This window comes from Balaenoptera borealis (assembly GCF_965194805.1).
Source record: "Balaenoptera borealis genome assembly, chromosome: 4".
NCBI classification, from domain to species: domain Eukaryota; kingdom Metazoa; phylum Chordata; class Mammalia; order Artiodactyla; family Balaenopteridae; genus Balaenoptera; species Balaenoptera borealis.
The window spans coordinates 116,014,676-116,042,308 of record NC_138861.1 but is presented as its reverse complement, the minus strand read 5'-3'; the positions used below and the strand labels follow the sequence as shown (position 1 = coordinate 116,042,308).

At 35.6% G+C, this 27,633-nt stretch overlaps 1 protein-coding gene across 8 annotated transcripts in view; it reads right to left on the bottom strand.

Annotated features, from left to right (window-relative positions):
* Nucleotides 1–27,633, bottom strand: part of LOC309627291 (uncharacterized protein) — a 297,871-nt gene that overhangs the window by 92,941 nt on the left and 177,297 nt on the right. For 7 of the 8 annotated variants that reach the window (XR_014243649.1, XR_014243650.1, XR_014243651.1 and 4 more), the window contains one exon: nucleotides 26,312–26,378. Coding sequence is in view for 1 of the 8 variants with exons in the window: in XM_082389155.1 (XP_082245281.1) it covers nucleotides 26,312–26,378 (67 nt within the window). In the remaining 7 variants the exon portion in view is untranslated. Of the gene's footprint in view, nucleotides 1–1,864; nucleotides 26,096–26,311; nucleotides 26,379–27,633 lie in introns of those variants that run through there. The other variant, XR_014243655.1, reaches the window with a different exon arrangement.

The following is a 27,633-nucleotide window of genomic DNA, read 5'->3' as shown; positions in this document are numbered from 1 at the left end:
TAATAGAAGTGTCTTTTGCTCCAACTGCATTTGAATTTTCCCAGAATGTGAAAACCTTTGTTATAAGATGCTTAGGAAATAAAGCACTCAAAAGCAAAGCTTAGATCTCTGATAAAATTCAGAGTCAAACAAGAGACTCTCTCTACAGTGAGCTGAAGTGTCAAAGTGCCACACCTCAGGGTGAGATTCATTGGAATAACACAGCCTGTAGTAAGTCACAGCCCAGGTCATGAGTTTTTATGCAATCTCTGGACTTGAACTGGCAGTACCCCCAAGCAAACACAAGCTCTCCTTGGAGGAAAGTACCATTATTGTAGTCTTCAAAATATTTCCCAAATAATTTTTCAAATACAATGTCTAGAATGTAGTAAAAAATATCAGACACACAAGGAAATAAATTCTATGAGTCAAAGAAAAAAAACAAAACAGAAAACAGTTTAATGAAGGCCTTTGGCAGCGAATGTAGGTAAATTACAACAAAATTGGAGCCTATTACCCACTCAGCTATAATAAAAATAAAGAGTGTGTAGAGTTATGGATTCAGGAACATATCTAGGGACAAGTTAGAACAAAGAGCACTAATTTTTAAAAATTTATAACTTCAAAATACAAGAAAAAAGTGTTAATTTTTCATTTACATAAAAAGAATGTCAAATAATTTGACCTAAGTAAAAGAGGGATAGAAAACTTTCTACCTTTTCCTCATTTAATTAGAATCTCTTGTCGTGGAGGGAAGAATTATGCCTCGCTTTTGGATTCTATCATTATGAATGAATGAACTGTTGAGGAAAATGTTGCTTTAAATGAAGTAACATTGAGCTTATATTAGTTGTAACCAGTATGTAAATAATTTTTTTATTGATTTTCTTCAAGGATCAGTTGAGATTTTAGGCTAAGCGGGAGTTACAAATAGGATCAAAGTCACAAGGTGATGAAAGTAATAGACAAAGATCCTTGTGAAAAGGTTTAAGAATTCATAGGTGTAATAGAGACAATGAAAAGGATTAACAGTACTTGTATAGGTGGAAATATTTCCTCTCTTTCAGTAGTTTCTAATATTATTGCTACCAAGGATCATTTTTTATTATTAATACCCACAGCTTTGGGTATTAAAAATATTTTATTCCTCAAACTTAAGAAGAACTCAATTCACTTTTCCACAGTCAAAGGCATATATAATTGGACATCAGATCAGCAAAAAATTAACAATAGACTACAGGGTTGATGTAGACAAAAGCCAATGTTCTAATTTTTTTATTCATTCATTTACTTTTTTCATTCATTCTCCTATTCATTCCTGAATTCATTAATTATGGAGTGGTTTTAATGTATCAGAAACTATACTGGGCTTGTAAATCTCTATTGTGGTTAAGTACAAGGTTCCTAAGAGTTTGTTGACATATTAAAAATAACTCAAGGACTCCCTACTACAAAGTTCGTAAATTGCAACTTTTGGAGAGCCTAATGTTTTATATGGAAAAATTGAGACCTAGAGAGGTTGATTTGCCCCAGATTGTCCAGATAATTCATGGTTGTATTAGCACGAGGTACAAAATGAATTGTAAATATATTAGTAATACTTAAAAAATTAAAGACAACTTATTTGTCTTCTCTTTTGGAATCACTCATTACACTTGGCTAAAGAATTGTTGCAGAATAGTTTGTACAATAACTTTCAATTGTACTAATCAGCAACAATTTTTCTCTCTTAACCCCAATCAGAGAAACATACTTCTGGGTCTCAGTCAATTGTAGTTGCTTGTAAATGGCCTTTGACTGATTTGTATAGTCAGGGAAGTTGTCATCAAGCATGTAGACATAGCCCAAGATAGTTTGAAAAGATACTGGAGCAAGTGATCTGTGGCAATAGATCAAGACAATTGCTGTATGCCAGTGTTGAACAGAAAAAAAAAAAAAAAAGTAACCAAACAGGATATTTTTGTCAATTGTTCGAGAACTGATCTGGCTGAAATCTACTTAAATTTTAAAATCAGAGGAAATCAGGACTATTCCACTTTCCTGTTGGTAGATAACTTCTTAAACATTCACACCCTACACTTTTAATAGAAACTGACTGTGTTTTCATTATTTATTAATCCCAGGATGCACTTATAAATATGAAATATCATTATTTGAGTTTATTATACCGTTAGCTTTAAAATTTTATAAACTAGAGAACAGGTGACAAATTGGATAAGCTAAGGAGGTTTATTGTTGTAAGAAAAGTGTATCAGTAAAAAATACCCTCGGTAAAATAGGAAAACTAAAGACTGTAAAATTTACCAAGAGCATTTGATTAAAAAATGTATTTTTCAATCTTTCAAATATTAAATTTGTCTTAATGTCTGAAAAGTGTTTTAAAAAATTCTAAACCAGGAGATTTGTTTCGTTTTTGTCTTTGCAAAAATGGTTACCTCACTTTTGTTTTCATATGTTCCCATTTGTAAGGATACACTTCACATGCCTCAAAAAGGAATTTATAATGAGTCATGGCTTTCTGATTGACTAGGTATGGATACTAGATTTTTTCCTTTCTTTTTTCATAAGAAATATTATTTTGATAAACACCTTAGAGGCCCAACAAGTACCCTTTTATTGGGAAAAGCTCTGAATAAATTGTTACACTGGATTTAGTTTTGATCACCAAGGAATCTTGTTCATGGTGACATGGTCAGAAAAGAAGTCTTGGGAAAAAATATAAGAATTGGAAAAACGCTAACATTAACAAGGACCTTTACATTTTCAATTAATTTAATAATCGTTAATATTAAGTACCTCTTAAGTGCTAAGCACTAAAAATCTCTGCAGAAAAAAAAAATAAGGTAAAGGCCTTGCCTTCTAATGTCTTATTGTTAAATGGGGAATGCAGATACGATAACAGGCAATTACAATATAGTGTGCTAAATTTCACAGAAGGCTATCCTGAGGGAATGTAAGATGTAGGACAGGTACTTAGTTTAGGTTTGGAGGATCAATGAAGCCCTCTCAAGGAGATTATTTCTAAGGTCTGATGGAAGAATAAAAGATAACAAGAAGGTTGAGAACAAGAAGAGTGTTCCCAATGAAGAGGATTTATGTAAAGGCTAGGAATCATAATTATGAATATACAATAGATCTTCCCACTGCTTAGAAAAGATGGTGAGATGCTAGCAAATACAGACAGGAGGCAGAATCATTCCACTCCTATCTTGCATCTGTCCTTGTCATTATGGAAAAGTTATTATCAAACTAGAATGAAAAGAAAAACACCATTAAAAGTGAACTGCAGTCCCAGAAAAAAATAGATTATCAAGTCACCCAGACATTTTAAATGAATTCTAGCTTGTAGCCATAGATAAATTACATCCCAAAGTTTTGAAAGGGCTTACAGATGTAATCGCAGAATGGTTGCCAGCAATCTACAGAAATCATGGAGGAAGGGAGTGTTGCCAGGAGATGTGATCTGAGTGAATGTCATACCAATTCTCTCAAAGGTAAAACGGTAGATTCTAGAAACTATTAGATCAGCAGTGTTGATCTTTAATAGCATTCTAGAATGGATTACTCTAACAAGGAATTGTGAGTATTTAGAAAATAATGAAACTACCTGTAGGATCCATTAGTTTTCCATAGGTTGAGTTACCTGGGAGATTTCAGGAGGTTGGGAGGTTGCACTATTTGTATCTAAGTGAGGATTTTGATGAAATCACTCAGAATGTCCTTGTGGAGTGGTATAGAAATATGTCAGTAGGGGTAGGTGGATATGTAGCTGGTTGAACACTGCGTGTAATTAGTAATTTGGGGTTAGCTTGCAGGGAGATTTCTCAGGCTGTGTTTCATGGCTTTGTCCTTGGCGTTGTCTTGGTCTCATTTTTAAATCTAATCTGATTGAAGAGACATCAGTCTGGAAGGAGGAAGTTCATATATTGACTGATAGAAACAGAATTCAAAAATGCCTTAGAACAACACATAAAAATCTGGACTTTGAGATTTAGCAACAGAAATGCAGGTAAAGTTTTGGCTTTGACAATCAGTTACCTAAGAGATTTTTAAAGTTCATCTCAAAAGCAATACAAAGCAAAATGAAACTCTAGGTCCTTTTGTTAACCACAAAATTCAAAAGTTGTACCTGCTTAAACAAAAGTGAATTCAAGCTAAGACTGTATTAATAGAGGAACAGTTTCCAAATGAGGGGAGTGGCAATAAGACTGATTTCGAATATTTCACTGAACTTGGACTCTGGTCAGACTCATCTTGAGTATCACATACAGTTACAGATGCAAGATATGGCTATTTCCTCAATGTCCATTCCACCTGCCCTGTTGATACCAGCAGTAAAGTTTGAGTGGGCTTGACCTCACTCCAGCTTCAAGGGTAGGCAATGTCCAACGAAGGCCAATCAGGAAAATTCCATCTTCCTTTGCACTGTAATTGGTTTAATTAACCCAGGCCTAAGCTTATCAGTGTGTGGCATTTGCCTGATTTTAGGGATTGGTTCAGGGGTGGCCAATTGATGTAAATCTCAGTGTTTTCTTTTTCCCAGCAGTTAATGGGAAGCAACCTGCCCTTCCTGCTGAATGAGGCATCAGGCAGCACTAATTGCTGCTGGCAGGCATCCAACAACTATGAGGGAAGTCATCAGTCTGAGGAGAAAGTTCACAAACACAGAGATAAAGGCAGAGAAGAGCAAAGCAATGGAAAATGGACTCAGAGCTCTGACCAAACTATGCCTAAATTGCCCTGAGGCTGGAGTTTTTAGTTATTCTTTAAGCCAAATTGAGTTGTTGTATTTTGTTTGTTTATTCTTTGATCACCTTTAACTGAAATCATTCTAACGAGTCCAAGGGCAAAATTCTAAGATTCTTGTCAGAACAGAGGAAGGCCATGCCATACGAAGAAAGTTTAGAAGAACTCGAGAAGAGGGAAACTTAAGTCACATGTGTCGTTTAGAAACATCTGCCCCATGGAAGGGAGAGTGGATTGTTGTTTCTGTTCGAGAATGTAAGGCTAGGACTATTGCTACAGAGTTGTGGAAAGGCAAATTTTAACTTAATATAAGACACTGAGAATTACTCTTTCAAAGAACATTTCTAATTTTTAGAGGCATTCCATTGTAGAAAGAGCTGTTTGCCAATTATTGGAAGTGCTAAAGCAAAGAATAATGAACCATCTGTAAGTTGTATTCAGTTCCAGGATTTGATGGTATTTTGCCATCCTTCATTATTTATATGAAGATAAGGTAGTTGCTGGATTAAGAGAGCTTGATTCCTGCCTTGGCTTCTCTATATGACCTGATCTATGTTTTCTCTGGGTCTGCATCCTCATCCGAAGAGTGAATAAGTTAGAATACATGGTTTCTAAAACTGTTTCCAGCTCTAAAACTTTTTGCCACCCAAGGAAAATTACTGGAAGTGTGGCAGCAAGACTCTTGACCTGCTACCTCTCAAGGTAATAGTCAAATCTAAAAATGGGAAATTAGAATATCACTTTCCCATTAATCACAACATCACTTCTCAAAGTTAGAATGAGGGATTGCCTTGGGAAATACCACCTAGATCTAATTCCTGAAGATATTATGAGCATATTTCAGAAATGGAATCTTCTATTGAGTGAATTATCAAAAATTCAATCAATTAACAAGAAGTTATTGAGCACTTACACCCCCAGGCCTGTGCTAGGCACAATGATAGAGAAAATCTTACCTGTCTGGCTTTGTCTAAGATGCAAAGTAAATCATAAGTTTTCAGTGCAGTACATTTTCTGTTATCTGGAGGCCACATAATAAATACCTCCCTTAGCTTTTGCTCTTAGTACTGAATCCAGGATACTGCTAAGATCTTTAACACAGAAAGAAAAAGAGTAGAAAAAGTATCCCTTTAAGTGCTTATTAGATTCTTTTGAGAGTTCCAGAAAGATCCTTTAAATAAAGACTATAAATTTGTTTTATATTACATACTCATGTGTAATAACATACTGAAATTATATTAAACAATAGATAAATGTTTTTATACTAACTTATTTAAATGTATACTTTTTAGGAAACATAAATCAGCACAGAGAGGGTTTATAATCATCCTAGGTGTCTATCTATAAATTCCAGCTATGTATTCATTATTGAGCAGGTGCTATGAAATCTGTATAAAATATAGTTCCTGCCTCTTAGGAATGAATAATTGGAGGAACCAAAATGGTTGAATGAGCTTTTGAATAAGTTTGGTGGACATGTGCTCATCTTTGTGGTACAGGCCATGGGTGTCACAGAAGCACAGAGGAGAGGGAAACAAGGGATGCAAATGGGAAGCTAACATGGAGATAGTGGGTCTTAGCTGGGTCTTGAAGGACAGGCTGAAATTTAAGAGGCAGAAGTGGTGAGGAATGCTGCTTAGGTGAGAAAAAAAGAGTTATGAAGGCTCAGAAAACATAGACTTTCACATGGCTATGAGGATACTGACCTTATTAGACAGAAGGGAGATCTCACGCATCTGGCAGGAAAGGGGGCAACCCTCCTTGGACAGGTGGATGGCAGGCAGGACGCAGCAGCAGTCTTCCCTCCCAGCGGGAAGGGGAGATTTCCAGTTATACGGGGAATTACCTCAGGTTGGCTCATTAGTTACCAGGGAAACCAGCAGAGGGGCCTGGCCCTCCTAGCCCCTCAGGCTAAGTTCCTTCATGGGGCGGAAGTCTTCCCTTTGTTAAACTATCATTCTGATCTAAAGACTAAAACAATCATTGGCTGGGGCCGGGGGGGGGGGGACAAGTATGTAGGCATTAACTGATTAGGCCCTACAATTAAGGGGAGAGGTCAGTCCTGTGAGTGGGGTGTAGGTGCAGGTTGGGCAGGGGATGTACCGAGAGAAAGCAAAAAGCCATCTTGGGTGGTCTGATCACACACTGGTGTTAATATTAATTTAAATAGCCATGGACCATCATTCTAGAAGAACTTAACTAATGCTTCCTTTTATGAGAATGGGATGGAAAAATGAAACAAATTATTTGTTATTGATCATAGCAAACTATCCAGAAGGTAAATATGCATAAAAGTTTGCATAAGATCCCTTACCTTTTAAATATTCTTTTCATCTTTTAATCTTGGGTGACATGTGCAGACAGCTCAAGCTTTCCTCTTCTGGTTTGTCTTGCCACCAGAAACGTTGGACACCAGGGAATAGTTTGCTTTCTCTATATTATATGTCATTTGTTATGGATGTAGTTTTGGACTATGTACATGATTAATAATTTAAAAACTCAATATGCTGAGAAATGCAGAATTCATTATGGGAATCCAATAAGAAAGTGAAGGTGTTACGTCTATTACTTATTTCTGCAATCAATTGTGCTGATAGGTGCACAGTTACTTTGGGGAGAATAAAACTACTGGGATACATCTTGAGAGGAAAACAGTAACAGATGAAAATTTAAAAAAAACATTGGATATAGGTTCATTTGGTTTTGTTTAAATTTTTAGGATATATAGTTGGATTTCTAAATGATATTGAGAGTCAATTATGTTGTGAAATAGAAAAAAATGTGGTTGGAAGTGGGCTTAGACTGCCATCCCTTTTGAAAGGAATAGAGGCAGAGTAGTGTGCAGGGATGCAAACAGGTTGGAGGTTTGCAGGTAGGAGGGTGAGGATGGTCTATTTTTATGGATTCTTACTGTTCAGGAAACAAGAGGCAAGATTATCACCTATGCAGGATGAAGTAGGTGATATTTCAGGTTTGTGGAGGAAGGAAAGTCAATGAAATCGTTATCTCGAACTGGTAGAGAGAACTGATTAGTAAAATGTAGAACTACTAGACAGTGTTGAGGTTTGCCTTCATTTAAAGTAAGCCCGACTACATTTTTTCTTCAGGTTCAGCTTGACAGGCTTGTAAGCGTAGGTGAAGAACTAGATTCAACTGGGATTAGAATTGTGTCAAGCAAGAAAGATTGAGAAAGAAAGGGGCAAGGAAATAGAGGGTGTATTCAAGGGAGCAATTGTTATAATAATGCATGGAATCCAAGCAAATAAGAAGAAAGTAGGGAAGTGGTGTGGTAGAAAATTGTGGGAGTGGAGGTCCTAGAACTTTGAAGTGGAAAGATGAGAGGTAGTGATTACACTGTGGGACATTTGAAACAGATTGGGAAGATGGGGCAATTAGTGGTAATGACAAAATCTAGTGGGCACTCAAAGAGGTGCATGGTAGAGGGGATGGCATCAAGGGGGTACTGGAGGGATCTTTCCCATATCTATTGCAATCAGCAAGACTGATGACAGGACTAATAATGCAAGGGAAAAAAAAAAAAAAAACAGTGAGCTAAGAGTTAAAATCTTCACCGAATGAGAGGCAGTGGCTGGAAAGATGGAAGATAATGGCACCAAGTGATGGGAGGCAATATGACCCAGTTATTAAGAGAATGGACTCTGGAGCCCAACTGCCAGTGTTCAAATCCTGGCTCTCACATTTTCTAGCTCTTTGACTGTGGACGGCTAACTTAACATTCCAGTTACCTCAAATGCATCTGTAAACTAAGGAAAGCAATACACATAACTCACAGCTTTGTTGTAAGGATTAAATCAGATCAATGCCTGGCAAAGAGTAATCAATATATAAGTGCTATTAGCGTGTGGAATAAACTGAGAGGTGGGATTTTCGGAGTGTGTGTGTGTGTGTGTGTGTGTGTGTGTGTGTGTAAGCGTGTAAGCATGTTTTTATCAGGGATCATCCAGGAATGAGCAATAAAGAGCAAGGCCCAGCAAGACATGAGGTGTTGGAGAGAAAAGAGATGCCACTTGAGAAAGCTTCAGAGGAAGCTGTGACCTTAGGGAGGGTCAAGTTTCAATGAGAGTATGGAAGTGTGAATGCTTAGCAGAGGCTGCAGATACAGAGCTTAGCTGATGACAGACTCGGTTCTGGAAGCGCCAGCCATGGATTTAGGGAGGTGCAGAGGAGAGGAAGACTGGGTCAGATTTTAGGGAATGTACACAGCCAGAGAGGGACAAGTGTCCTTATAATGATGAATAACTTGCGAGATGTGGGCTGCTTCTGCTGAGTCAGGTAAACTGATAAGGTGAGGTATGAGGCTGACAGTGCTGATTATATTCCCTCTGGTGACCAGTCTCCCCCAGTTGCTCAGAAGATGAAGTGTGAGAGTCCTACAGAAGCCTGGCAGAGCTCCTCTGTAGCCAGTGTGTAGGCTAGAGGAGTCATTGCCAGGCAGAGAGGCAGAAGAATTCCAGGTGAGTGATGAGAATTTCATTCATCGGTACTGGAACTCAATCCTAACAGCTAATTCAGGTCCCCAAGACTAGATCACAACACCGTTATACATTTTCAAAGCACCTGTATTTCTTCTTCAAGGCACATAATATTATATACTTAATTGTATGTTTATTTACTTAATGCCGGTTTCCCCTCACAGAATGGGCAGGAAGTGTGCCTCTTCTATTCCCTGTTGGAGCTTCAGAGCTTTGTATGTGTGGTAGGCACTATATCTGTATCTAAGCCATATCTATGCATCTATATCTATGCCTCTCTTTACATCTCTATCTATAGCATCTGTCTTTGTGAGAGGGTTATATTAGAGGTTAAGTTGCCAAAATAGATTTATTGGCAATGATCATATCTAATTTCAAAGTTTCACTCCCTAAGCTGGCTGCCTCTGTGTTCACTTATCCACGGTGAATCAAGGTTGTGTTTGGAAGAGCAGCACAATGAGTAATGGAGGTCTGGTCTCCAGCTGTCCTGAGAGCTTTACTAACAGCATCTTTCTAGACTTTCCTCAAGGGAAAAAAATGGGGACTTGACCTAAGGAATGAAACAGTCTTTGAACTGTTTCAACTTGATTAGCAGCGTGTGATGAGCCTAGAAAGAATAAGAGTTCACTTGAGACGTCCTTCTCGTAGCCTAAATTAATGGACAAAGAGATCTTATTTTTATGTTGCCTGGAATTGTTCAGTGAGTATTTCATGTAAGTACTTTTTTTTTTTTTTTGGTTCCCCAACTAGATCATTACTCCCTAGTGACAAGAAGGAGTGTCACTCAGGCTGGAGACGGCTAAGCCTCATTTGGCCAAAGCCAGTGGTTTCTTATTATACTACGCGTGCTATGTTTGGGCAAGTCAGAGTGGTGTCATGTAATCCTACATGAAAAAGGCCATCTTGTGGTCAGGGCATTGTGGTTAATGGGTGAGGAAACAAGGTTACAGAGCATTGCCACCTTTTTAATGGGGCCTTCTGGAATTAATGAGGCTGTGTTCTCAGGGCAAATGGGATGAGAGCAGACACCAGATCATTTACTGCTGCATCCTCCATAGTACATAATACTGTCGACAGTGGCTATGGGGTACACGTTAATAATTATTTTTCTCAGTGACTGGAAATAGTGTATTTTTTCACTGTCACATTCTCAGCTGCTCTAGCGTTACTCTTTTGTACGTGTCCTCGTAGCACCGTCAGTTGAAGCTGACAGTTTTCTAGAGTTGAGAACGCTATTAGGAGACTTTGCTGAAACAAGGCAGCTTGTAGTTTGTTCCCTGGGCTTCTTTCACTACCTCTAATTGAATTAACAAACAGTTTAACAGAAATGTCTGCATTCAAATTGAAGAAAAGGAAAAGAGAAGGCCCAGGTAGGGATTTCATGGAAAAGCTATAGTGCTTTGCAAATAGCTGGAGTCCAGTGAAATTGAAGCAGTGACCCAGGCTGGACCAAGCTAGAACAGGTAACATCACAGATTCAGAAAAAAATGGCAGGAAAATGAATAAAAAGAGATGGTGGGAGGAACAGGAGTTGGAGCATAAAAAATTAAGGGACCTTGGGATCAGCTAGACCTGAAATCATTTGCACATTTGACCTTGTGTTCTCTTCTTCTCATCCTAGCTTTGTCTGTTTATTTGACTGAAATCTGTGTCCCAACGCAACTATTTTAGGTGGGTTTGAAAGTGCGATCATAGAAACTCTGTACCTAGAGGCTTGGTTTAAATCCGCTCAGCTCACTCCGTCCTACCCCTCTAATCCTGTCACTTCTCCAGCTGACAAGCCATAGTGGCAGAGGCTGAGAAGGAAGGCTAACTTGTTCTTGGCCTTTCTTCCTACAAGCACATTCTACGCGCACAAACAGCGCACGAACACAATTCTGAAATGCTCATGCGGAGTTTTAAGATCTGGTACTCAAATGGCAACATCCAAAAACATGCTATGTTGTCTTAGTAAGACTCTTGAATAAATTGTTGTGCTCTCTTCTCTATGATGACATTCTTGACTCTCATCCCTCACGGATGATACTATAGCCTCCAGTCTCCCTGCCACTCTCCCCTCACAGCCTGAGCCATCATCTCAAAAATGTGAATCACATGGTGGAACTTTCCTGCCTAAAATCGTGTAATGACTTCTTATGCTTCCTGGAATAAAACCCATAACCTTAGTCTCCAAGGTACTGAATACACTTGCCTCCAACCTCCTCTCTTACTGTTACATGAAAAGCCATTTCCCGCCAAAGAACCTGTGCACTGACTTGTCCCTGCCTGGAATGCTCATCTTCCACCGATTATTTTTTGAACTTATCGATATTTCTAATTACTTCAGTAATACACATGATTGCTTTTTAAATACATTTTTAATGTTTGTCTCTCCCACTAGAATGAAAACTGCATGAGGACAGGAACTTTGTCACATTCATTCATTGCTCTATCTCTAGCACCTAGTACAGCATTTGAGACATAATAGTTAACCTACAAAATAGTCACAGAATGAGTGAATACTAGCTTAAAATTCTCAAAGCATCTTCATTGTCATGAAAGTATCACTTTTTTCTTGGACTGTCTTACTAAATTTTTTTTCTTTAGCTTATGATTGCTTATGAAACGCATATTTGCCTTTCCGACTCCACATTTATAATTAAATATGGGCTGCCTAGTGTTGTCCTTCATAGCTAGGAATAATCCTATTTATAATATTGATTATTCTCTAACATGTAGAGTATCCATCAGGCTTCTCCCCAGTATTACCTTGTGATCTGGGACACTGGGCCCAGCTCTGAGCCCTGCACTTAGAGGTCCTTACCCTGCCTCTCTGCTGACCTCATCGATGGGATCAGAGTGCATGAGGTCAAGGGGATGTGCTCACTCACACCTGAGCACAGCTTTCTTTGTGTGTATTTTCACTTTCTTTTTTTTTATTGAAGTATAGTTGATTTACAATGTGTTAATTTCTGCTGTACAGCAAAGTGATTCCGTTATACATATATCTACATTCTTTTTTTAATATTCTTTTCCATTATGGTTTATCATGGGATATTGAATATAGTCCCCTGTGCTATACAGTAGGACGTTGTAATCCATTCTATATATAGAAGCTTACATCTGCTAACACCAACCTCCCACTCCAAACTCCCCCCCCACAAACTTCCCCCCTCCTCCTCCCCCTTGGCAACCACGTCTGTTCTCTATGTCCGTGTGTCTGTTTCTGTTTCATAGATAGGCTCATTTGTGTCATAGTTTAGACTCCACATATAAGTGATATCATATGGTATCTGTCTTTCTCTGACTTACTTCACTTAGTATGATAATCTCTAGGTCCATCCATGTTGCTGCAAATGGCATTATTTTGTTCATTTTTATGGCCGAGTAATATTCCATTATATATGTACCACATCTTCTTTATCCATTCCTCTATTGATGGACATTTAGTTGTTTCCATGTCTTGGCCATTGTGAATAGTGCTGCCATAAACATAGGGGTGCATGTATCTTTTTGAATTATAGTTTTGTCTGGATATATGCCCAGGAGTGGGATGATATGGTAATTCTATTTTTAGTTTTCTGAGGAATCTCCATACTGTTTTCCACAGTGGCTGCACCAACTCACATTCCCACCAACAGCGTAGGAGGGTTCCCTTTTCTCCACACCCTCTCCAGCACTTGTTATTTGTAGACTTTTTAATGACGGCCATTCTGACCTGTGTGAGGTGGTACATCATTGTAGTTTTGATTTGCATTTCTCTAATAATTAGCGATGTTGAGCATCTTTTCATGTGCCTGTTGGCCTGTATGTCTTCTTTGGAGAAATGTCTACTTAGGTCTTCTGCCCAGTTTTCAATTGGGTTGTTTGTTTGTTGTTGTTCAGTTGCATGAGCTGTTTGTATATTTTGGAAATTAAGCCCTTGTCCATTGCATTGTTTGCAAATATTTTCTCCCATTCCATAGGTTGTCTTTTCATTTTGTTTATGGTTTCCTTTGCTGTGAGCACTGCTTTCTTGATCACATTTCACTACATAGGACCCTGGACTTTTATGCTCAAGTTGCCCAAGCCATCTTCCAGGTCCCATGGGACCCCTTTCTTCAAGAACTGGTCCAGTGTGCACCACACCCCTTGGCCTTGAAGTAACTGTTGCCATAGGTGTGAATGGAGCTTAAACAAGCAGGCCAGGGTGTGCACATGCCTGTGTGTAGGACTGGAAAGACCAAGAGCTGGGGTTGGATAGAGAAGTGGGTGTGTGGCCATCAGTAATCCCAAAATTAGTCAGAGAGACTTGGTCCCTAGTGTAAAGAGGGCCTTGTTTCAGAGATTTATCCCAAGATTTTTGTTGGTTTGTTCTATAAACTTGGAGTTAGAATAAGCAGACTAGTCATAGAAAATTAAGATAATAAACACACTAGTCATGGAAAATTAAGAAAAAAGAAAACTGAAGAAAGTGTGCTGTTAATAAGAGGCTCTAAAGAGTTAAAGAAACCCTAAAGTGAAAATTATATTACCAGGAAGGTGATTTATTTATTGTTTGGCCAGAGTATAAAGATTTTTAGAACACCCCAAGTTGTATATTTTACCTTTTCTCATGAGCCAGTTCTTGAGGAAGGATGGAAAGTTACTTCCAGTTTCTTCATAAGTGTTCTCATAGAATTTAATACAGACTAGAAAGTGATTTTTTAAATGCTTTATGCCAGCCTTCCTGAAGTTATGCTCAGCTGTACTGATTGCCTCTGTGGCTATAAAGTGGCAAAATTTGTGATTTGAAAGCAAAATAATGACATGTTCTGATCATTCCCTGAACCTACCTTAGTATTTCATGCTCAGGGTGGGAGGATGGCTACGGAGCAGTTTTCGTGGACTAGCTCTTGCTCCCTTAGTGAAAAGACATGAAAGTGGCCTTTTGCTCTAGACTAAAGGATCAGCTATCTAAAGTTATAGCCATTCCCTCCTTTTATTCTGGTTTATGTCCACACATGCAGGATTTAAGCAGTATGAAGTATGTATCCCCCAAAAACAGAATCATAGAAAAATAGAGAACATATAAGTAAACTGTTAATACATTTGCATTTTGCAGAGGGCCTTAAAGTGATGAATCTTATGATTTGGTTATGTAGATCACAGCTATCATCGTGCATACTTAAAATTGTCTTACTGGAGATACAAATGTTAATTGTATATCTTTTTAATAATTGATTTTAACACTATACAGTTTTCACTTAGAAATTCTTATTAGTTTTTTAATCACAGAGATAAGGTAATTGTTAAAAACCTAAATGAAATCAGTAAGGACCGGATCAGGAAGGTGAAAGTGAGTAAGAAAAATAAAGGGGCTAAACAGAAATACAGTTGGGTCTATTGATGAGGCCAATAAAAGTAAACAATGCAAATTATCCTCACTAGGCTGAAGGGATTTGCAGTGTTAAAAGGCCTCCTTTCCATTTTAAAACAAAATAAAACAAACACCTTCCTTTCTCTGTCTACAAACTCATAAAAATATCATTGTCTCCATCTGTCCTCAGTAGGGTGTGTGATCAGATCAGAAGTATGTTTTGACGGTCCAAATGTAGATTAGGGCAAGGATAATATAAGTCACAGATTTTGCTAATGGAATAAAAAAATCAGCATCCTTATTCACGTACATTCATATTTCTCAAATTTGCCGAAGTAAACTATACAAAATGACATATTTGATTTATAACATACCTATTTTATTTCTTCTAATTTGAGCAACTTTGCAAATTACAAGTTATTATTGGTTTATGTAATTTTCTTCTGAGATATGGTATTTTAACTGTTTTATCTTCGATTAGTAAATACAGAGTTTATACAGGTGTAGTGAATTCTGCTGAGCAGGCATGAAAGTTTAGACATTAAACTTTTGAACTATTACATGGTAGAGTTTGGAGTAAGAAGAGATGGTAGTGAAAGTGTATCTTTGATAGTGTTACAGACGAAGCATCATGGAATCCAAAATTTTTGACAGTGAGGAGCTATTTTCAGGTGCTATATTGCCAATCTGGTACCGTCTCTCTGCCAAAAATCCAGGTGCTTATGTGAACACATACTCAACGCCATAGAGCAGATTAGAAAATGCACAAGAGATGTCATCCCCAGGAAATAAGCAGCTATGGTTGGCATTTTGCAGAGCATATTGAAATAAAGTACACCTTACATTTCAGGATGACATGGACCAGGCACAGAACTATAGAAATACTGTTGGTGAAATCTGAAGTTTGAGATCTTTCTGCCAGAGAGACTGAAATTAGGCAACGTTCACTATAGATTGGCATGGTACACACATATAGACTCAGAATGTAAACATTCAGACAAAACTGGTTTAGAATACAGTTCCCTAATGTGGATGGCCTGGAAGTTAATGCAGAATCACTCTGCATACTATTCCTAGTTCTTGAAAATACAGCCAATTAATTTTTGGAAATCTATCACTCCTAATAAGTTGTATGTAGTTTTTATAATTTGTATTTTGTGTTGTGGAATTACTCATTCTCATGTAATTTTGAGGATTTAAGAAAAAAATCCTGATTAAAAAAAGGGTTTAAAAAGTAGGTATGTATAAGGAGAGTCTTTAAATTGCATAAACTCACACTAAAAATTACACTTAGGATTCAGGTGCTTAGATTTGAAAAACAGGTAACAATTACTCCAGCTGAATGGTGTTTGAATGGAATAAAGTTTATTATTTTCTGGGTGGGTTTCACAGAATCCTTGAATGCATAGGATAAAACAGGCTGTAGTCTATGGTTTTTGTACCTAAAATCACTAAAAGTTTCCCAGGATGAAATTTCGTTTTGTTCTTTCTGAAAATGCATCAGAGTCACAGAACAAAATAATGACAGAAATAACTTGGCCCTAGGTCTGCTCCTTAACTCTCCCTCCCAGTGGTATCATTTTTGTGGGGGACAGAATTAAAAGTTATATATATGATACCACTTTGACAGACTGGGCCTAAGAGCTAATTGCTGCATTTCCTAAAGTGCAATCTAAATATTCCTCACCTAGTCTCCCAGGATATTTCAACTGATTAGGAGTGTGGTTACCAGGCAAAATGCAAAAGTAAGGTTTAAAAACATTCCGCTTCCTGTTCACAATGGAATTTGGTTGGTCTGATAAATCATGTATGCGCTATCAATTCTCTCTTTTATTGATGATGGGTCAATAAGAGCATATGCAGTTTTAACTCTACAAATGGACATATCATACTTTGGATGTAAAATATTAAATTTGAAAAAATTTAAGCATCCATTATTCAAAATGCAAGTAGGTGGCTTTGTTGAAATACTTGCGTTTCCCAGATGCAACCTGTTCTCTCATGCCACTTTGCCTCCACACAAGCTCCCTAGAAAGATCTCTCCCCTTGTTCTAGTTTGGCTAATTCCTGTTCATCTGTTAAAACTCAGCTTGGCCATCACATTTTCCAGGCATCCTTCTTTAATATTCTTCTGCCCAATTCAGCTAGTTGATTTTGGATATTCTTCCTGTGTACTTTTGTCTGTCATAAGACATTATCATCCAATATTGCATTCATGTCTTAGTTTATCTGTCTTATCAGAGAACACCGAATTTATCTTTTAACTCTGAATTATCAAGGCTTAATAGAGTACCTGGTAGATAATAGGTGCTCAATACTAGTTGCCTAAGAAATTAAAGTTTAGAAGAAGTACTACAGAAGAAGTACTACAGCATATCAATGATGCAAGGAATCAGGGCAGGCTTTTGATAAAGCCTTTGATGTGTTAAATGGTGAAATATTAGTTACCATCAGTGGAATTGTCTTATTACTGGATACCTAGAACAGGTCATACTTTATGAACCTCATGAATGTATAGTTCTGCTGAAGAGACCTCTATTAGATGAGACTGAGTTATCTTTAACCAAGAAGACATTGCTGGCCTTAGAGCTAAGCTAACTTTAAAAGGTCATAAAATGGAAGACTGTTGATGCAGGTTTCTAAAACACCAATATCATCATCATCCTAGTTAACATGTACTGAATGCCTATTCTGCAACAGGCACCATTAAGCATTTTCTGTGAATAATTTTTATTTGACCATCACAACAATCTTATGAAATAGGCATTGGTATTTTATACAAACTACAGATGAGAAAACTGAGGCTTAGGGAGAATAAGTAACTTGTCCAAAATCACATAGTAAATGTGTGAGGCAGAATTCACACACCAGTCTATTTGTCTCCGGTGCCCATGATCTTCACTGTTGGGCTATCCTGTTTCCATTACGTACAACACAGATGTGTCCGCAGGTGTTTCATTTCCTTACTGCCACTACCAGGTATTTTCTAACTTTTCCCCTTCACGTCAATGGATCCTGTAACGGCCTGTGACTCCCCAAACCAAAATCCTGCTTCTTATCTTTCCCAGTGTTCATCTAGCAGCAAGAATAATTGATGAGGTTTGGATAGAATAAAAGAAAAGTTTGGTGCTTCCACTTTAAGCTCCCACTTGTAATCCTCCAACTCCTTCTGCTGTAGTATTAATTATGCAGAAGGGAACATAGAATTAAAATGTGAGGAAATGGGTGGGGAGGGGGAAGTAAACTCCATTCTGCTTCTTTAATCCTGATCTTAATTGCCATAGCTGACACTTCTACTGAAGCACTGCCAATATAGACTGTGTGTTAAAGAGAAAAGAGTAAGGATGAGAAAAGGGAATAGTGTGGAAAATATGAGGTTAAGTACCATTCAGACTTTTTTCTTCTGCCTTCTACCAGCCAAATTCCCCTTATTACCACATCCACTTATCTCTCGTAGAAAGAAACATTTCTATTGAAATATGATATACATATAAAAGTGCACAAATCATAAATGTACAGTTTGATGAATTTTCACAAAATGAACACACATTTGTAATCACCATCCACATCAATAAACAGAACATCATCAATACATTGTGGCTTTAAATTGTATTTTCCTCATGACTAATGAGGAAGAACACCTTCTTATGGGATTAACAGACATTTCAATAACTTATTTAATGAGAGGACTCTTCAAGTCTTGCCTATTTCTTTTTACTGTGTTGTCCTTTTCTTATTAATTTGTAAGGTTTTAAAAAATATTCTTGACATAAATCCTTTATCAGTTGTATGTATTGCAAATATTTTCTCCCCCTTATTTACTTGCCTTTGAATGAATAGTGTCTTTAATGAACTGAGCTTTTTAATTTTTATGTAATTTTTAAAATAATTTTATGTAATCCATAAAATTCTAATGTAATACAATTTATCAATAATTTTCTAATACTACATTTTGTGTTCTGTCAAAGAAATCTTTGGCTTCTAATAAATTATAAAGCTATTTTATCTTCCAAAAGCTATATTTTCTCTCATAAATTTATATCTATAATCCAACTAGAAGTGATTTTTGTGGGTGGTGTGAATTGTGCAAGAATCATTTTTTCTTCTGAACATGCAGGTAACCCAGAATTATTTATTGAAGAGTCCATCCTTTCTCCACAGTGCTGTGTCATCTTTGCCCTAGTCAAGTGTTGGTGTAGGTGAAAATCTGTTTCTGGATTTTTTTTTGCTCCATTGGTTTAATTGTCTAAATGTCAATACCACATTCCTTCAATTAAGGTAGCAGTGTAAGCCTTCGAACTTTGTTCTTCAAAATTTGGCTATTTGTGGCTCTTTACATTTCCACTAACATTAAAACTGATTGTCCATTTTTACAAAAACAAAATATCTGTTGGAATTTGTACAGGTTTGCATAAAATAGGGAAATCAGTTTGCAGAAAATTGAAACCTATAAATACTGTCTTCCAATCCAAAACCTTGACATAACCTCTCAGTTTTCTAGGTCATTTTAATACTTCTCACAATATTTTATTGATTTATGTGTTGAGAAATTTTACATATTTTGTCCTATTTCTTTGTTGTTTGAGTTTTTGATACTATTTCAAATGTCAATTTTTAGTTTCATTTTCTAACTGGTGGTACAGTACATATAAATACCTTTGATTTTTTTATATTGTCCTTCTGTGCAAAGGCATTGCTAAAGTCTCTTATTTAATCATTTAGCTATATATCATTTTAGATTTTCTAAATGTACTATCATGTAAACTGTGAGTTTTATTTCTTCATTTTCCATTCTTGAGCATTTCCTTTCTTTCCTTCTTCTCTTCCTCCCTCCCCTCTTCCCTCCTTTCCTTCTTTCCTCCCTCCCTCCCTTTTTTCTCTTGTTTTGTTTTTGCCTTTATTATACTAGTAGGGACCTTCAACATGAGGAGAATATAAGGGGTGATAGTGTACATGTTATCTCATCCTAGTCTCAGGGGGAAAACTTTTAATACTATATAGCATTAATACAAGGTTTGCTGTAGATATAATTTTATAAATACTCTGTATCACATAAGTAAGCTTTCTTCTAATTATAGTTTTCTGAGGTATTTTAATTTTGGTGTTTAATTATTTCAAATGCTTCTTTTGCTGCTATTGAGATCATCATATGAGTTTTCTTCTTTATTCTGTTAATGCAGTTAATTATTTTAATTTTAGAATGCTAAAACAACCTTGCTTTTTGGAATAAATATAACTGTTGTAATATAATATTTTAATATATATTTGAATTTGATTTGCTCATTTTTTTTCAGGTTTTGCATTGTTCATGAAAGATATTGGTTTGTAAATTTTCATTCTTAAAAATGAACTAATCATTTGGTATCAAGATTTCATCAGCCTTAAAAAGTGACTTGTGAACTGTTTTTTTTTTTTAATTTTTATTTCTCTGGACTAGCCTGTATGGATAGTTGTTATTTTTCTTAAAATATTTGAAAGAAATCACTATAAATTTGTCTGATTCTTACAGTTCTTTGATATTATTGGAAGATTTTAGTTTCAATTTCAATTTGTTGAATAGATACAGAACAAAGTTGTTTATTGCATGTTTCTATCTTTTATAATAAAATCTGTAAAAGAAATCCATCTATTTGTTCCTGATACTAGTAATTAGTACTTTCTTTCATATATATAATTTTAAATGTTCATTTTTAGAATATAGAAAAGCAATTAACTTTTGTATCTTGACCATGTATCCTGTGACCTTTCTGTACTCATTAATTCCAGGAATTTTTTTGTAGATTCTTTGAGACTTTCTACATAGACAATTATGCCATCTATGAACAAAGACAATTTTATTACATACTTTTCAATCTATAAATCTTTATTTCACTTTCTTATCTTATTGCACCAGTTGCAACTTCCACTACAATGTTGAATAGGAGTAGTGAGAAAGGACAGCTTTGTCTTGTTCCTGATCTCAGCGGGAAGGCATCCAGTTTTTCACCTTTAAGTACGATACTAGTTTTTCTATAAATGGTCTTTATCAAACTGAGAAAGTTCCTCTCTATTTCCAGTTTGCTGAGGGTTTTTTTAATCATGAATGGATGTTAGATTTTGTCAAATGCTTTTTCTGCAACAATTAAGATAATCATATGATTTTTCTTAAGCCTGTTGATATAGTGGATTGTACTGACTGATTTTTGAGTGTTGAACCAGCCTTGCATACCCAAAATAAATCCCATTCGGTCATAGTACTTAGTTTTTTATACATTGTTGGATTCAATTTTCTAGCATTTTGTTGAGGATTTTTGCATCTATGTTCATGAGAGATATCATTCTGTGGTTTTCCTTTCTTATAATGTGTTTATCTGGTTTTGGTATTAGGGTAATGTTGGCCTCACAGAATGATTTAGGAAATGTTTGCTCTCCTTCTATTTTCTTGAAAAGATTGTGGAGAATTGGAATCATTTCCTCCTTAAATGTTTATTACAGCTCACCAGTGAAACAATCTAGGACTGGTGTTATCTTTTTTGAAATATTTTTAACTATTCAATTTACTTAATAGAAATATTTATATTATTTGCTTTTTCTTGTGTGGGTTTTGGTAGTTTGTGTTGTCAAGGAATTAGTTCATTTCATTAAGTTATTAAATTTGTGGGCATAGAATTGTTCATAATATTCATGTTATCCTTTTATTGTCCATGAGATCACTAGTGATTTCTCTTTCATTTCTAATAGTGATAATTTGCATCTTTTCTCCTTTTTTCTTTGTTAGCCTGGCTAGAGTTTTATCAATTCTATTAACCTTTTCAGATTTGGGGTTGATTAAGGTTTTATCTAATGTTTTTCTTTAATATTTCAATAGTTTTTTTTTTTTTTTATGGTTTCTTTTCTTATGCTTCCCTTAGGTTAAATTTCTCTTCTTTCTCTAGTTTTCTAATGTGAAAGTTTATATTATTGATTTTAAATCATTCTTTTCTGATATATGCATTTGATGTTATAAATTTCCCTCTAAACATTACTTTCACTGAATCCCATACATTTTGATAAGTTGTATTTTTTATTTTCATTTAGTTCAAAATGTTTTTTAATTCCTCTAGAGATTTTCTTATCCATGTGTTATTTAGAAATATGTTTATTTAATCTCCAATGTTTGAGGATTTTTTTGTTATTGATTTATAATTCTATTGTCATCTGAGAACATACTCTGTATGAGTCTTATGCCTTTAACTTTAATAAGGTGCATTTCACGGCCTAGACTGTGGTCTATCTTACTGATCCATGTGAGCTTGACAAAAATGTGTATTCTGCTCTTACTGGGTAGAGTTTTCTATGAATGTCAGTTAGATCAAATTTACTGATAGTGTTGTTTAGATCAACAGTGTTCTTATTGGTTTCTCTGCCTGTGGTATCTTATCAATTACTGAGAGGTGATGAAGTCTCCAATTACAATAGTGGATTTGTGTATTTCTACTTTCAGTTCTATTAGTTTTCCCTCATATTTTGATGTTCTGTTGTTAGGTGCATACACAGTAAAAATTGTTATATCTTCTTGGAGATGATCCTTTTATTGGTATGTAGTGTTCCTCTTTATCCTTGATAACTTTTCTTGCTCTGAGATTTGCTTTGTCTGAAATTAAAACAGATACTCCAGCTTTCTCTTTAGTAGTGTTAAGATGATGTATCATTCTTCATTCCTTTTAATTTACATGAGTGCTTATATTTAAAGTGTGTTTCTTGTAAAGACATACAGGTGGGACTTTTTTTTTTTAATTGGAGTATAGTTGATTTACAATGTTGTGTTAGTTTCCGCTGTACAGCAAAGTGAATCAGTTATACATATACATATATCAACTCTTTCTTTAGATTCTTTTCCCATATAGGTCATTACAGAGATTTGAGTAGACTTCCCTGTGCTATATAGTTGATCCTTATTAGTTATCTTTTTTATATATAGTAGTGTGTATATGTCAATCCCAATCTCCCAATTTATCCCTCCCTCCCCTTATCCCCTGGTAAACATAAGTTTGTTTTCTACATGTGTAACTCTATTTCTGCTTTGTAGATAAGTTCATTTGTACCTTTCTTTTTTTTTTAGATTCCACATATAAGCAATATCATATTTGTCTTTCTCTGTCTGAGTTACTTCACTTAGTATGAGAATCTCTATGTCCATCCATGTTGCTGCAAATGGCATTATTTCATTCTTTTTTATTGCTTAGTAATATTCCATTGTATATATGTACCACATCTTCTTTATCCATTCCTCTGTTGGTGGACATTTAGGTTGCTTCCATGTCCTGGCTATTGTAAATAGTGCTGCAATGAACATTGGGGTGCATGTATCTTTTCAAATTATGGTTTTCTCTGGATATATGCCCAAGAGTGAAATTGCTGGATCAAATGCTAGCTCTATCTTTAGTTTTTTAAGGAACCTCCATACTGTTCTCCATAGTGGCTGTATCAATTTACATTCCCACCAACAGTGCAAGAGTGTTCCTTTTTCTCCACACCCTCTCCCACATTTATTGTTTGTAGATATTTTGATAATAGCCATTCGGACCTGTGTGAGGTGATAACCACATTGTAGTTTTGACTTGTATTTCTCTGATAATTAGTGATGTTGAGCATCTTTTCATGTGCTTTTTGGCCATCTGTGTGTCTTTGGAGAAATGTCTATTTAGATCTCCTGTCCATTTTTGGATTGGGTTCTTTGTTTGTTTTTTTTATATCGAGCTGCATGAGCTGTTTGTATATTTTGGAGATTAATCCCTGGTCGGTTGCTTCATTTGCAAATATTTTCTCCCATTCCAAGGGTTGTCCTTTTGTTTTGTTTATGGTCTCCTTTGCTGTGCAAAAACTTTTGAGTTTAATTAGGTTCCATTTGTTTATTTTTGTTTTTCCTTTTTTTTGGAAAATAAGTTTACTGGATATAGATCTTGCTGTGATTTATGTCAAAGTGTGTTCTGCCTATGTTTTCCTCTAAGAGTTTTACAGTATCCGGTCTTACATTTAGGTCTTTAATCCATTTTGAGTTTATTTTTGTGTATGATGTCAGGGAATCTTCTAATTTCATTCATTTACATGTAGCTGTCCAGTTTTCCCAGAATCACTTATTGAAGAGACTGTCTTTTCTCAGTTGTATATTCTTGCCTCCTTTATCATAGATTAGGTGACCATAGTTCATGGGTTTATCTCTGGGCTTTCTATCCTGTTCCCCTGATCTATATTTCTGTTTTTTTGGTTCCAGTACCATACTGTTTTGATGTCTGTAGCTTTGTAGTATAGTCTGAAGTCAGGGAGCCTGAATCCTCCAGCTGTTTTTCTTTCTCAAGATAGCTTTGGCCATTCGTGGTCTTTTGTGTTTCCATAAATTGTAAAAAATTTTTGTTCTAATTCTGTGAAAAATGCCATTGGTAATTTGATAGGGATTGCATTGAATCTGTAGATTGCTTTGGGTAGTATAGTTCAATCCAAGAATATGGTATATCTCTCCATTTGTGTCATCTTTTATTCTTTTATCAGTACCTTATAGTTTTCTGAGTATAGGTCTTTTGCCTTCTTAGGTAGCCTTATTCCTACGTATTTTATTCTTTTTGATGTGATGGTAAATAATAGGTTATTTTTTATATATTCTAAATCTGTCTTCTAATTGGTGTTATTAGACCATTCACATTTAAAGTAATACTGATATAGTTGCATAAATATTTGCCATGATTATAATTATTTTCTATTTGTTACATTCATTCTTTTTTTCTTCTTTTCCTCTCTTTTTCTGCCTTTTTCTTGTTTTAATTGAGCATTATATATGATTCCATTTTCTCTCCTCTATTAGCATATCTGTATATTGGTTTTTAACCAATCTAATTCCACTTTCAAATAACACTACTGTTTCAAGTATAGTACGAGTAACTTAGGGTATTCACAGTTCCTCCCTCCCATTCCTTGTGATATTGCTGTTTTTATTTATTTACAGGCTATAATTACCCAAAACATTATTACTGTTATTACTTTAATAAAGTTTTTTGTAGCTCAATTGAGAAAAAAAATTATTTTACCTTCATTATTTCTTCTCTGACTTTTATCCTTTCTTTATGTAGAGTTGAGATTCTTGCCTATATCACTCTCTTTCTCCTAAAATAGTCTTCTAACACATCTTCCAATACATGTCAACTCCCTCAGGTTCCCATACAATATGAGGTAAGCACTATTCTTCTGCTGGAGAGGAATTACCTCAATTTTTGTTTGTTTGGGAAAGATGTTACTTTTCCTTCACTTTTGGGAAATAAGTTTACTGGATATAGAATTTTAGGTTAGTGATTTTTTTCTTTCAACATTTTAAATTAAAAAAAAATTTACCCCACTCTCTTCTTGCCTGCATGGTTTCTGAAGTAATTTGCTATATATTCTTACTCTTGTTCCTTTGTAAGGAAGGTTTATTTTTCTTTCTCTCCTCTGGCTTCTTTCAAGATTTTCTCTCTTTAAAGTTGATATGTTACACAGAAACATTTGTGATTCTACAGTTCTTATTTAAAAATAGCAAATATCTTGGCAATTTTTGTTCATACGCCTTACATCATGTAAAATTTGAGGTCCGAATTTTTATCTCCATCTTATAGACATTCAAAGAGACATTGAGAGTTAGTAAGTGATTTGGTAGTCTTCAGAACCAGTGCCCTAAATTACTATGCTATATTTGTTCCCACCAGTAGTATCATCATGTCTTTTCTAAAATAGTCTAGTAAAAGCAAATGCTGAATGACCAGTCTCCTCATATCAAGCTCTCATCTTTTACTGTGTGGGCTTCTTATCTCCCAGCTTCCATCTCTAAGTCCCCTCTAGATTTCCCTCCTTGCAGCAAATAAGAAATCAATGCTAAGAAGTATGTAGTTACCATCATCACTGTCTTCCTTATTGTATAGGTTGCATGTCTAAATATAATGATAATGTATATTTCCTTCTTGTCCACTTGTAACAAAATTCTAATTATAACTACCATACTGGTAACAGACATAATGTTGCTTCAATACACTAATACAGATTTTCAATTTAAATAATATTCAGGTATAATTTACCCATTAGGAAAAAAAAAAAAAAAGCATGAAAGAACTTACACAGTAGAAACACCTCTTGTTGTGTATGCCTATAATTAATGACCCAGTATCCTTACTGTATGATCAGTGAATGAAAAAATGGCATGGAAATCCAAGAAGTTTTACAAAGAGATCCATCAGTAATGTGTAATTTTCATTTGTTAAATTTCCCCATGATTAATGTCAAATTCATAGTTGTAACATTTGTTTTTACATATCTCTAGACAGGAAAGCCACATGAGTCATCCTCCTTGCTTGAATCTTTAGTTCTGATCTGGAATAATGCATATTCTCCTCACCTAGGGGTTCTCAGGCTTCAGAGGGCTTATTTAAGATGTTTCTCTGTGCAAATGAGATACAAAATATCTTCTTTCCTCTAATAATTTTATCTGATTATCTTGATAGCATTTTTTATACATCTTGCTTACTGGTTTACTCCAATGAAGTCCATGCTTGGGTCACTCAGACTTTCAGTCAGTGTTCTCCTTCAAAACAGTTAAAGAGAAGGGAAGTCCAGAATGTACTCCTTCTCCTCACCTCCTGTGCATTAGTGTTATATAATATTTTACTTAGCCAAATTTGTTAGAGTTTGGGTATTCATTTTTACAATTGAGACTATAATAGAAATGTAATAAAGCATTTTATATCCATTTTTTTAAGAATTCAAAATATATGAACTGAAAAAGAAAAGTAATACTTACAAGAAAATCTCACCGTCCACCTCCCATACATTGCAGCCTTTGGTATATTTCAGGTCTGAAGGCTTCTCTTTAATTCCAGAGCAGAAGATAAAGAGGGAGTTAGAGCTTAGAATTCTAAATGTAAAACATAATATATTCATCAAAGACATAAAACAAACACAATCAACTATATGTTTAGGTTAGTACAGAGAAAGAGATCACTGATTTTAAATTCTCACATATAGAAGGAAAATGTACAGAAGGAAAATGGAGAAGGGAATCATTTTTGAAGAAAATACTAGAAGCTAACTAGTATATAGATATAACAGTCAATCTTAAAATGACCAACCACTCCCTCCTCTCCATGAACCACATATCATGTTAAGAGGAGCATTTATTTCTCCACCCCTTGAATCTGGGATGGCTTTTGATCAACAGAGTGCAGAAAAGGAGGCATTAAGAGACCATCAGTTTCTGCTTCTCTACCCTTGAAATGTCACAGTTAGGGTACTCCCTTTCAGAAACCAGACACATTGAGAGGTCATATGGAGGAAAACTTAAGAGACCTACTTGCCAGCAGTTCTCAGCCAACAGCTAGCAACAGCTGCCAGCCATGTGAGGGAGCAACCTTGGATATTGTAGCCCATTCAAGCCCCCATATGACTATAGCCCTAGTTGACGTCATGTGGATAAACCATCCAACTGAGTCCAATCTACTCACAGAATGGTGAGAGAATGTTAAGTCCCTAAGTTTTGGGGTAAGTTTCTATGCAGCAGTTGATATATAAATATATATGTGATGGAAATAGTTGACCAGTGTGTGAAACTGGTAAAGTCCAGTATAGAAGTAAACATATTGGGCTGACGATGGCAAAGGGAATTTAAGATAAATACCTGACTAATATATGTATCCTAGTTAAATAAAATATCCTCATACAGGATACAGATTTTTTCATTTTAGGTATTTGAAAGTAAAGGAGACACAATTTTGGAAAGCATCTCTTCACAGTGCAGTTGCATACCTAATGTGCAAAGAAAAATAGAAGAGTTTAGTGATACTTGATAAAAGCCAAATTTTCTATGTTATTTAAAGAGAAAAAGCACAAAAAGAAGGGAAAAAATCCTTAAAATAACATATAAGGTATTTTAAAAATAGAAGATTATCAAAAGTTTACTGAAAAATATGGGGGCAGGGGGAAGAATAGAAATGTAATTCTGGGATGAAAAAGTAACTTTCAGTAACAGAAGTGAAACAAAGTTTGAAGGTGTTACCATGTGCCCTTTTCTCTCATAATCCTTTTTTCATATATGTTGTAGAAATTACTATACTCAATTTTAAATGA